At 33.1% G+C, this 13282-nt stretch overlaps 1 protein-coding gene across 1 annotated transcript in view; it reads right to left on the bottom strand.

The window, feature by feature from the left end:
• The window catches only part of LOC142356752 (glutamate receptor ionotropic, kainate 1-like), a gene marked incomplete at its 3' end in the record, with an annotated part of 39080 nt that extends 30046 nt beyond the window's left edge, over positions 1 to 9034 (bottom strand). Inside the window, exons 1-4 of the mRNA XM_075408550.1 lie at positions 8747 to 9034; positions 1461 to 1628; positions 623 to 865; positions 72 to 250 (exon numbers count right to left, since the gene is read on the bottom strand). Of these exons, the coding sequence (XP_075264665.1) occupies positions 72 to 250; positions 623 to 865; positions 1461 to 1628; positions 8747 to 8822 (666 nt within the window). The remainder of the gene's footprint in view (positions 1 to 71; positions 251 to 622; positions 866 to 1460; positions 1629 to 8746) is intronic.
• Between the last annotated feature and the right edge of the window lie 4248 nt (positions 9035 to 13282).

Below are 13282 nucleotides of genomic sequence, written 5' to 3'. Positions count from 1 at the left end.
AATCTCTGATGGTGTAATCTATGCTTTTGCAGCTTACTGGCAAGGGAGTTTTTTTTAAATAAATGACTTACATTTTTGATGATTTGTTTAGTGGTTGAAAGGTCCCCCACAATCACAACCTCGTAAGCCAGTGCGTCCTCTACCTGTCTGAAGAGAGCCTCACAATCTCCCGCAGCTGTCACAGAGGAGTAGTAGATCACAATGTGAGGCAAAAGAGTTCTCTCCAACTCATACAGTATCAGTTCAGTGTCTAAACAGAAGTGCTTTTAAAATTAAAATGTTTAGGGATGTCTTGAAGTCGTATTTACTGACAAAAAGTAAGGCAGACCCAAGGTGGGCTCCTTTTACAGCCTTAAAGTATAAAAAGTTGGGGCTAATTATTTCTGCCTGCGAAGTATACTTACCTAGTTCTCTCAGACTAACCGACTGTGTAAAACACTGAAGATATACTTCAATTATAACGGTCTTTAGTAAACACATCACCGGAGTCAAGGTGTAGGATATGCATACAGTGCAACTATCTACTCTACTAGACTGACTGAAGAGAATAGAGCCTTCTCAGTCTCTAATTGGTTGGAGGTGTACATTCAGTATTTCTGAATCTGCTACAAAAGGTACCGACCATAATTGTACTGCAATATGAAAGCCACTCTGTCTGGGTTCTTGTTTGCGATGAAGTCGAACAGCATGAGATAGTCATTGGTGACCATTGACAGACTGAAGGGGTTGTGCTGACTGTTCTTGATGTAGAATGGTGAGAGAGAAGGCAGGTGGTACTCGTTAGACAGAGAGTAGAACACCTCCTGTCCAATCGGAGAGGAAGGAGGCACCAGGAATCGAACACCCTTCGTCATCAGGTTACAAACTAAAATTCACGACTGCTCAAACAAAAATAATTTAAAAAAATCTATAGCGTGATTTTATTTATCCTTTTTATAGCTCGATTAAGAAATCATTATAAAAAGTAATAGTAATTATCAATCGAGATCACCGAAATAGAATTTTCAGCGCATTTATTTATACATTTCAGCCGTTTCGAGCTGAAATTTACTAATTTTGGTTCCGTCGAAATTTATCGCTGAGAAAGTGCCGACAGCTCAACTGTGGGACTAGTGAGAGGTCACCTCTATCAGGTGTATAATCATAATCGGATCTTGTTTGAAAGTTTTTCTTCAAATCCAGCTGTGATAGCTTCATATCAATGAGAACACTTTGAAAATCGAATATGCTGCAGCTGTTTCTCCTTCGGTGACCACTCTTTGTCTCATTTATCCCTTTTTATAGACTTAAATATGATCATTGTGAGCTGCAGAAGATATCCATCAAAACTGGGATAATCAATTGAGTCTAATACCAAAGGCTATCTTGCAAGATCTTACAAAATAGCAGTCGAACATGTAAGAATAGTTTTTAATATATAAGAAAGTCTCACAGTTTTAGAAGTAGGGTAAATCAGTAACCTGCTTTGTAGTGCTGGTAGAGATTGTCTCTGTCTTTGTAGTCGACTGTCTCGTGAACAAGTTGGAATGTAAATGAAGAGTACGAGGATGCCACATGCGTATTCCACACACTCGAAATTGACAGCAGGGGAGTGTACCCCACAGAATCAGTTTTGTACGCTACTGTACCTACACAACACAACGAGGCTTAGTAATAAAATGTTGCCCCGTGACGATTCATTGCAAAATTATGCAACATGCTGGTAATCTACATTAAAACATTAGAACTGGTTTTGTATCCAATGACTAGCAAAAATATGATTTTTTATGCAATTAAAAAAACGTGCAGCTTGTCCTCACAATTTCTTACAACAATATATGCAACAAGGAGGATCGGTAATGTCCGTTCGCGCAGAATGTTCCGACCTGTCCAATTGGAAATTTAAAACCTGTTCAACATAAATACATAGAGATATTTATACGCAATAACTCATCCGTAATCTATAAGAACGAATTGGCCAGTCATTATATATAAATATTTTAAGCTCCATTTGTCTCAATTATTGTTGTAAAGTGTTACGACCCCATTTAGTCCCACTTAGTGTTCAGTCAATTTTGGCCGATCGATCCATTCATCGTAGAGAGTTGTGAGTGGTATCATTAGAAAGTACTAAAGCAGAGAAATTGAAATTAAAAAGATCGTCTTTGATTTTTGTTCTTTATGATGAATTTTTGACGTTTTAATTTTTTGTGAACGTTTTATATTTGACGTGACATCGTGCATTTTTATCGTTATTTTTGTTCAAATAATTTTTTTGTATCAAACTGTTGTTTCAAATTTTCATTTTACGCAAAAATTATGGAACAATTGCTTCTTCTAAACACACCGGGAGCAGTAAAAAGGCTAGTTTCGGTCTCATCAGGGAGTTTTACAATAAAAATCGATTCGAATTCTATACGAGCCGTGTTTTTCAGAATTTTTTGTTTTTTATGCACGTCACTGATAGAATTTGTTTTTCATATCAAAATTCTATTTCTGAGAAATCCTAGCGACGTTCAAATAAGGCTTCGTGAACATATATTTTGCTTTCAGCAGATAGCTCATGGTTTTTATGGGTCCAACACTGTGTTTTTGTAAACTTTTAATGAATTTTTTAGTTTTCCCTGAATTTGTCGTGCTTTCTATGGTCTCACGACTTAGTCTCCTTAGTGCAACGTGCAATTGATTTCTCAGGGAAAGCGAAGTGAACATATCTAATGCTTCGAATTGCTTCTTATTAGCTGTTATAAGAAAACGTGGGAGAATTTGAGATATTTTCAGGTTTTATAAACTAATTTCGGTTAGCTTGTAGGTCAGTCCCACTAATGCCGTCTGTCATATCAATTCAAATAATTGGTGTAGTGGTTTTTGTTATGAATTCATTTTATAATTTTATTCCAGTTTTCATAAATTTTTGAAATTGAAATGTTTTTTTTTTATAATTTTGGTCATTTAATGAATTTCTTTCTGATCATCCCATTATCTATGGTTCCAACTTGGGTTTAAAAGACGCTTAACTTAAATTATCAAAAAAATTGTTGAGTAGTTTTTGATTTTCATAGCTTCAATACTTTCAACCTTTTTTTATTTCTTATGTTTTGACTGTAGTTGTTGTCTTTTTTAGCCTTGGGACAAATTCTGATTATGGATCCGTCTCTAATGCTTCCTCTTATCTTTGTTCTTTCTATTGAGAGTTAATAGTTTGAATGGCTTGAATACTACGAGTTTTCTTAAAAGTTTTATGATTAGTGAAAATTTATTCAAATTAATTAATTGGCATTAAAGTGATGTTATTACAGTATTGACTAATCCCATTGATGTTGAAGAGGGCCCGAATGATGTTAAGCAAACGTTTCCGCTGAAAATCTTATTAGTGTACAATTTCAATGTATTCAACGCTTTTCTCTCGCTTTTTTAATGATTTTGTAACTTCTGCCCTCGTTTGTGTCGTTTTTCTTTGCCGACGTTAAAAATGTTCCGATTCGTGGATTGATATCTTTGTGGTAAAAAATTTGCCCTATTTTGTATTATAAATATAATTTTATGAAGTGAGACTACGACTTTTTTGAAAAAATTACGACTCCTCAGCATTTGTGTTTCTTTTGATGTTTTGTACCATATTCACTTTCATAACAGTTGCCGCTGGTTTTCGAATGAGACCCAAGGAAACATCTACATTGTTTTAATTTTAAATAAAGTGAAAAAATGAAAATAATAACTTATCTAATCTATAATATCAGGTAACAGCGGATGATTTTAATCTCTTTAAATCTTTATGCAAAGAATTTGTAAATAATTTGTAAACAATTGAGTTTTTTCTATCTGATGTTATTTTGTAGTTCCATCCTTCAACTTATTTTCACCGAAAACTGTTGCCATGGGCTTCTATGACTTTTGAAATTAATTGGCTACAAAAAATTGAATAAGTCGCCGCTTATTCCTCTTTTGTCGAGTTTTTACCTGGGACCACTGCAAACAGATCCCATCTGCTTACTACTTTATGACGAGTTAATTTCCATTGTTCAGGTTTTATGCGAAGGAATTTTGTTTTGTTACTAAGGGATTTTTTATTTAGATATTGAGTTTTTGCGGTATTTAATGTTTTTTTCAACTTTGTTGTTTGTTGTGTGCATTTTATTGTCTCGCAGTCTAGTAATGGCAGAGCTCATGGGCAATCTGTTGCGGCATGGCACTGTTCAATTCCTTTAATAATTTGTAACATCTTAAAACTCAAATATCTATTTTCGAACTTCTCTTCAATTGGGAGATAATGAAGTCAAAAACGTGAATGAGCGGGGTGGGAATATTATGTGCAATCGCACAGTACTAAGTTTTCTTGCTTCTTTCAAAAATTTAAAGAATGTTTGAACGATAAGTTTTCCTATTCAGAACGTTTGCGTATTATTGACTTTAGGTAAATACACCTTGTCCTCAGATGACAAAAATAAAAAAGCTTAGGATAGTTTTTTGGAGGCAACAAAAGATAATTGTCTCGGAAAAACATTCAGTTCGATCACACCATGAACTACAGAAATGCACTCTATAATTCATAGGTAAATTTACGTGAACAGTGTGACTGAGCAAAACTGCTTATCAAAAGCAGGAAAACAATTAATAACGGGAAAATTGAATCAATTATTTTTTTTACAGAAGTCGTAAGAAAGTCCACTGTTGCCAAATTCTACAATGAAAAAATTTCATTTAATTCACGTTGATCATAAAGTTATTCAATTAAGTTAAATTTTAGTTTAAAATAACAAAGTTCAGAAGTTATACGAATACTTTTTTTCGTATCCTTTTCTTCTCTCAAACTGCTTCCTGAGTTCTTAAGCGTTCTTAAGCAAGCATACTTCTGCTCCACAGTTTAAAGGGATTCAAATAAACGTTCAACTGTTGGAGCAAAAACACAAACTGTCCCATAAGTAAATATAATATCCAGTTTGTATTGCGGATTATAACAGCTGCGTTGGTTTGTCTTTCCAAAAAGCGTGCGTGACTTTTACGGAATTGTTCCTATGGACATTGAGAATAATTAGATTCTAGATTTTAGAAATACATCTAAAAAGAGAGTCTTAGTAATAATTGAAACTTTTTCAAGACTTCTGTTTCTTTGCTTAGATATAAAAATGCAATTCAATTTTGCATTAGGTAAATACAAGTGTGCAATTTAACTAATTGAATTAAATTTTGTTTTTGTCATAGGGATGCCGGGTACTTGGGACCTATTTTTGTTCCTGTTGTATAAAAAAAACACTTACACTTGATGACTTTATCTCAAAAAGGGCGTGCGATCCACTTTACCCTCAATTGCTTTCAGAATTGTACAATTTACATTTTTTTTCATTTTTTGTGTTCCAATTGACACCAAATAAGAGTTGCAGTGAAAGAAGGAGGCTCGCTAATGTGTTTTCGCACACAATGTTCCCACCACGCTCAGACACATTTTTGATTTAACTGTTTACCGAATGAGGAAGAGATAGGATTCATTAAAAATTCAAATACTGCTCGATAATAATTGGGGTATCCATTTAAAATTTATTTTGAACTGAAACCAAAGTACAACATAAAAAAACTCATTAGAAGGTCGGCGATATCTGCCATTAATGTGAGTAAAAGAGAAACACAATAATTAACATTTAAAACAGGCTTTTTTACAACCAAAAATCAATGTCCATCAATTTTTTCAATGCCTATCTAGTTCAATGTCAATCTACTTTTTTAAAAAAAGCTTCATGCTTCATGAAAATTAAATAGCATTAGATAAAAACTAAACTGAAACATTTGACATGCATATTATCAGACCTGACATGGGACCGGTTCTTTAAAAAATAAATAGCCGAGAAGACAAATAAACGAAAACTGCAAAGAAGACAAAAAGACAAAAAGTAATTCATTTTTATTGTTGAATAAAATTTATATCAAACTTATGACAACCATTAGCTATCAGCTGAAATCTTTTAATGGCCTTGTTTTTACCTTGAAACAAAGCCACTGATATATGTCAATATGCAGCTTGCCATGCGAATACTAAAAAAATAAACGCAAAAATTAAAAAAAGCTCAACTATTCGAGGAAACGGTGTCGAAACCTATAAAAATCATAATTTATTCACTAAAATGTTGAAAATATTTGATTGCGATTTTGTTCAATGTCATTTATTTGGTTTTTGACTGGTCATTAAAGTGTCATTTTTTAAAATCAAGCACAGCAAAGGAACCTCAAAAGTAAGAGCATGCCCAAAAGTAAGAAAAAAGGTTACAATGAAAACTAGCGCTACAAAAACCTTGAACCAATTAGTTAGCTGACGACACGAGCGTGACGACTACCTTCTTCGTCACTTAAAAGAAAATTAGATCCATCTGTCTCTCTTTCTCTGTCTTTGATAAGATTATTCTAAAATAGATAAGATTAAAAATGTCAAATCTCAAATAACAGATATTTGTTTCTTAAACTCATAAATGAGGAAATTCTTGAGCTTTCAACTGAAATTAGCAAACAGAATAATTTTTTATTGCATAGAAAACCAACTGAACATGTCATTAATGAGCCTATTCAAAAGACTACAAAATAACAACGGATCCGCGCGGAACTCAAAATTAGACAAACAGTTTTAGGCAGACGTCCTTGAATTCACTAAAAAATCATAAAATTTTGGCTGAAACTTTTATTTATGTTCATTGGCCTTCATCAGGCCAATAAAAATTGGCAAGATTCGATTTCAATAAATGAATTAAGATTTGAAATGATTCTGGTCTGTGACTAACATAAAAGAAACGTAGGCAAAGTTATTGTACAAGCGCCCCTTTAAAATCCGAATTACTGTTGAACTGCAAAATTCCAGAAACACGCAAAACTTGTTATTTCTCTTGCTGATTGCCTTTTGAAACAAAAAAGTTCCAAATGCTACAGATATATCTTATTTTGCTGCAAAGTCAAAACATCAAAAACAAATGATGAATTTTGGACGCTTATCGCGATATATTGGACAAAAATTACTAGGAACCAAATGAAAACTTCAGAAAACTTGTTAAATAATTGCATAAATACCGAATTAGACATTTGATCATTTAAACTCCGTCATACAACTGCAAAAAGCGCAACAAATGTAAGCGAAAATCAAGAGAAAATTAGAGATTTACAAAAACAATTTGTCGAAGCCGTCATAACGATCACCTTTGCTCTGAAAACACTGTATTTATCCATTGCAATTTATTTGTTTTCGATTGGGAACTCTTATAATTGAACTTTTAATTGAAAACAGACTTATCTGTAATTGGGATAAAAAATGCAAAAAAATTGTTTTTTGGATAAGGACAGACTCAAAATAAAATCCGATCCCTTCTTCCGTAAGCAATGAACAATGAGACCAAAACTGGCCTTGATATCGCAAAGCAGCTGCAGTTAAATACTGCAATTGTTCCAAATAATTGAATGAAAGATTTTTTGGCAAGCGAAATTATCAATTTACTATAAATGAAATGCATTTTTGTAAATATCAATGCAAATTAGCAGTGTTGCATCTAGATGAGTTACAGAACACATCTTTAGGAAGCGGAGGCACAAAAAGCTCCTGCCTGAGTAAACTAAAATTGTGTAAGCAGTTTTTTTGTCTCGACTAATGGTCAAAGTGGACACAGTGGTCCAAAAGAACATATTTGATTGTAAGAAAAAATGTTTTAATTTCTATGAAAAAAATGATCGTTTGCTTTAAACAATCCGAAATTACAACCAAACCATTAGGTTGAAACAATAGAGAAATTCTCTTCTATCGTCAACCGTAAAAACAATGAGAGTATGTTAAACATTTTTTTCATATTTTAGCAGAAGATTATCAAAATTTAACCACAATCTACGAAAAATGTGAACATAACAACGGAAGTTAATCTAACGATCACAAATCTTTGAACATCCGTAACTCATCTGAAAAAGCGAAATTAAAAAAACTTTTTCTTATTTGAATTTCTACGCTTGACATGCTTAGTAATGATAACAAACACAATCATGTATCGATCGGCGAAAATTGACCGAAAAAACCAGTTGAATATATAGTTCCTCCCCTCTAAACCGCATTCTACGGGCTTCACCGGTCTTTTTTGACGCATTTTGTTAAGGACCACAAAATACGATATTCTGTTGACTGTTCTTTGTAATCTTTAGCATCATATCTCTCTTTGCTTCAGGCAAATTTATTTTTAGCAAACCTAAAATTTTTGTTTTTTAAGTGTTACTAAAATTGGCAATTATGTGCTGCAAAACGCTACAAAAATTGCGGTAATTTACGGTAATTTTATCGTTACAAGTTTAATGTTAATTTTTACCTTATTTTTATCGTGACAAAGTTAATGTAAATTTTTACCTCAACTCAAGTAAAGGTAAAGTGGAGGAAAATTTACCTTAACTTTGTTTAGTGTGAAGATATAAATAAGATAAAGTTTGCATATACCTTCCGTTAACATAGTTTTCGCCTGGAAAGGTATTTTAGCGGAATCATTTTTGTTGACACATTTTGACTTGATATCAAAATATATAATATTTAAAATACCTTGTTTCGTGAAATGCATGCGAAGATCTTGCACAAATCTTGACCTTTTCTTACCCTGAGTCTCTTCTCTCATATCAAACTGACATTTTTGGCGTGCTGCATTAGCATGCGCAAACCAGTTCTAGTAGATATTGCAATCGTTTTTTATACGTCAAATAAATCGATAGTGAAATGTTGTCCTTTTAAACTATGCTAGTAATGCAAATGAATCGTTGTGTTGCTTACCTATGGTGACTGTCTTGGGATACACTGACGCAGCATGATAAACAAAAAAGAGTGCAAATATTGACTTGTAGAGCATTGTTGATTGTGTTTGTTTTCGCTCTGGTAAACACACCGTGGCAGAGAAGTTTGAAAGGGTAAAAAGTTATAACAAATTATCGAGTCATCAGTTAGACACAGGTGAAATTAATCCATCATTTGATTTATACTTTGTTATATCTAAGTTATAGCCAGGGCTATTTCATGTCAAATGGAAAATGATTCTTAATAAGAATAAAAACAAGCTAAATAACTTTGAAAACCAAGTGAAAACTCGAGGGCTTATCCAATGGTATCGCCATTAAGTAAAATTACCAGGCAAAAGTTGTATAGATGAAGTGTATTTTATCAGCGTCCAGTTTGTGCAAAAATTTTATCCTTTCCTCTGGAACTAGCCGAGTTCCGGATATTTCCAAAATGAATACAAAAATTCCGTGAACTTTTCAGGGGTTGGTTAATATCAAGCAAATAATCAAGAGTATATCTCCTGTCGTCCTAAAAAATAAACAAAAATTACAAATTTCTATTTCGGGAGCGAAAGTAATAGAGACTACATATCAAGATTTGGTTCCTTGGAGACTATTATCGGAAATTGGAAAACATCTTGACGGAGGAATAATTCACGCGTGTAAACAACAGATGCTGGGTTTTCAAAATTGTTTGCTTATCATTTAATCTCGATGATAATGGCAAGAAATGAACCCGCTTTACTCTCAAATTATCAGCGGCCAATAACTTTATTAACGTTCCAACTATTTTTCGTTGCCGCAAATTTGGAAACAATATTTGATGCTGGAGTATGTTTGATTGAATTCAGTATTTTAGTTTGCTTTGGTTGAGTGATTATCAAAAATGCCTAACATTTTCCCCGTAAATTAAAGAAAAATCTTTCTATCCTCTAATCTAGACAAAACTTATTGAACTATCTAATTTATCAGAAGTCAAAGCTATTTAATTTATAAAAGAATATATCAAACTATATAACCATCTAAAGTTTTGATACTCCTAAAACAGATATACTAGAGGGTAGGGGGGTGCGAAGGTTCAGACTCGATGGTCGTACTCCTAGTATATGCTATCTTTCTAAGCCTGATAAGTCTCATAAAAATATTTATTGATCTAAGTAAGTAAATTTGGCTAATTGATCTAGTTATAAGTTTTATATAATCTTTATAGAAATCTAACATAGATAAATTCACAGCTAAAGTAACGAGGTTATAAGAGTTAAAACTTTAAGTTTCAAAAGTTAGAAAGTTATGAAAGTTAGAAAGAGGAGAAGGTCGGGAAAGTTAGTAAAAACTTTACTAACTCGAACTGTTATCAGTAACTTATTATTCCCTTTTGAATAAAGTCCTGACTTGAAAGTTATCTCTAACTATTCGTTATTCCATATAGTTGAGAAGATTGAATTAGTAATTCACCTTGGAATATTTTGTGTTGAGATTACTTTCTCAGTTTGGAGATATTAAATTCTCAGTTTCTCTGAGTTATTAATTCTTAATTTCTCAAAGTTGTGATTTTTACTTTGCTATATATAGTTGTCAGAACGGGATAATTCCCGTCCTGCTGGCTGGACGGTAAAATGTCCGTTTGGCGGGACGGACGGACATTTTACGCAATTTGAATGGTACAGCATAATTGCATCATTCTATTTTTAGATTGATGTAATTTGAATACTTAGCTTAGTTAAGCTAAGTATTCAACATAAACATTACTTTAGTACATCCCGACCCGGTCATTAATGATGGTAGAATGAAACAATCTGCATAAAAATTTTACAAAATATGTATGATGAAACAACTGCATAACAATTTACAAAAAAAATAAAAAGGGTTAAATATAAAACTTTACACGCACTGTGTAAAATATAAAAAATGTTTTTGTGACTCTCCTCCTCAAATCTTGACCTTTTCTTACCCTGAGTCTCTTCTCTCATATCAAACTGACATTTTTGGCGTGCTGCATTAGCATGCGCAAACCAGTTCTAGTAGATATTGCAATCGTTTTTTATACGTCAAATAAATCGATAGTGAAATGTTGTCCTTTTAAACTATGCTAGTAATGCAAATGAATCGTTGTGTTGCTTACCTATGGTGACTGTCTTGGGATACACTGACGCAGCATGATAAACAAAAAAGAGTGCAAATATTGACTTGTAGAGCATTGTTGATTGTGTTTGTTTTCGCTCTGGTAAACACACCGTGGCAGAGAAGTTTGAAAGGGTAAAAAGTTATAACAAATTATCGAGTCATCAGTTAGACACAGGTGAAATTAATCCATCATTTGATTTATACTTTGTTATATCTAAGTTATAGCCAGGGCTATTTCATGTCAAATGGAAAATGATTCTTAATAAGAATAAAAACAAGCTAAATAACTTTGAAAACCAAGTGAAAACTCGAGGGCTTATCCAATGGTATCGCCATTAAGTAAAATTACCAGGCAAAAGTTGTATAGATGAAGTGTATTTTATCAGCGTCCAGTTTGTGCAAAAATTTTATCCTTTCCTCTGGAACTAGCCGAGTTCCGGATATTTCCAAAATGAATACAAAAATTCCGTGAACTTTTCAGGGGTTGGTTAATATCAAGCAAATAATCAAGAGTATATCTCCTGTCGTCCTAAAAAATAAACAAAAATTACAAATTTCTATTTCGGGAGCGAAAGTAATAGAGACTACATATCAAGATTTGGTTCCTTGGAGACTATTATCGGAAATTGGAAAACATCTTGACGGAGGAATAATTCACGCGTGTAAACAACAGATGCTGGGTTTTCAAAATTGTTTGCTTATCATTTAATCTCGATGATAATGGCAAGAAATGAACCCGCTTTACTCTCAAATTATCAGCGGCCAATAACTTTATTAACGTTCCAACTATTTTTCGTTGCCGCAAATTTGGAAACAATATTTGATGCTGGAGTATGTTTGATTGAATTCAGTATTTTAGTTTGCTTTGGTTGAGTGATTATCAAAAATGCCTAACATTTTCCCCGTAAATTAAAGAAAAATCTTTCTATCCTCTAATCTAGACAAAACTTATTGAACTATCTAATTTATCAGAAGTCAAAGCTATTTAATTTATAAAAGAATATATCAAACTATATAACCATCTAAAGTTTTGATACTCCTAAAACAGATATACTAGAGGGTAGGGGGGTGCGAAGGTTCAAACTTCAGACTCGATGGTCGTACTCCTAGTATATGCTATCTTTCTAAGCCTGATAAGTCTCATAAAAATATTTATTGATCTAAGTAAGTAAATTTGGCTAATTGATCTAGTTATAAGTTTTATATAATCTTTATAGAAATCTAACATAGATAAATTCACAGCTAAAGTAACGAGGTTATAAGAGTTAAAACTTTAAGTTTCAAAAGTTACAAAGTTATGAAAGTTAGAAAGAGGAGAAGGTCGGGAAAGTTAGTAAAAACTTTACTAACTCGAACTGTTATCAGTAACTTATTATTCCCTTTTGAATAAAGTCCTGACTTGAAAGTTATCTCTAACTATTCGTTATTCCATATAGTTGAGAAGATTGAATTAGTAATTCACCTTGGAATATTTTGTGTTGAGATTACTTTCTCAGTTTGGAGATATTAAATTCTCAGTTTCTCTGAGTTATTAATTCTTAATTTCTCAAAGTTGTGATTTTTACTTTGCTATATATAGTTGTCAGAACGGGATAATTCCCGTCCTGCTGGCTGGACGGTAAAATGTCCGTTTGGCGGGACGGACGGACATTTTACGCAATTTGAATGGTACAGCATAATTGCATCATTCTATTTTTAGATTGATGTAATTTGAATACTTAGCTTAGTTAAGCTAAGTATTCAACATAAACATTACTTTAGTACATCCCGATCCGGTCATTAATGATGGTAGAATGAAACAATCTGCATAAAAATTTTACAAAATATGTATGATGAAACAACTGCATAACAATTTACAAAAAAAATAAAAAGGGTTAAATATAAAACTTTACACGCACTGCGTAAAATATAAAAAATGTTTTTGTGACTCTCCTCCGGGCTTATAGATTTGAAAAATTTTCTTGATCACGGAAGTCGCCGTTACGGTAGTCACGTAATTCTCGCAGCAGGCTGTCATTGCGCTGCTGGAGTTGAAAGTTCTTGTATCTCTCTTTTAGAAAACTCTGCTCGAGGTTACGGATGTAACTGTCTTCAGAGCTTTCTCAATTAGCGGTTAAAAGATAGAAAGGGACGGACAAAATTTGCTTGTCAATCCCCAAGTTCTTTGCTCGATATGTTTTGGTTTTAGGGTTATATGACATGAGTTTATACAAATTTGCGTGGTTCTGCAGCTTATAGTTCAAGCTCATGTCATATTTCGGATGCCCCTTGAAGCTTGGGTTGCACACTAGTTGTTCTGTTTTGATTTGGAGATTGATTTTGTCCTGCACAGTAAGTGTCTTTGGCATAACTGCTGCCACTGGTGGTTGGAGTTGCGATGGTCCCGGTTGTGGTTGTTGTTGAGGTTGCT

The sequence above is a fragment of the Convolutriloba macropyga genome, unplaced genomic scaffold, assembly GCF_964194025.1.
Source record: "Convolutriloba macropyga unplaced genomic scaffold, txConMacr16.3 SCAFFOLD_1220, whole genome shotgun sequence".
Taxonomy (NCBI): domain Eukaryota; kingdom Metazoa; phylum Xenacoelomorpha; order Acoela; family Convolutidae; genus Convolutriloba; species Convolutriloba macropyga.
This window is presented reverse-complemented; position numbering and strand designations above follow the sequence as displayed.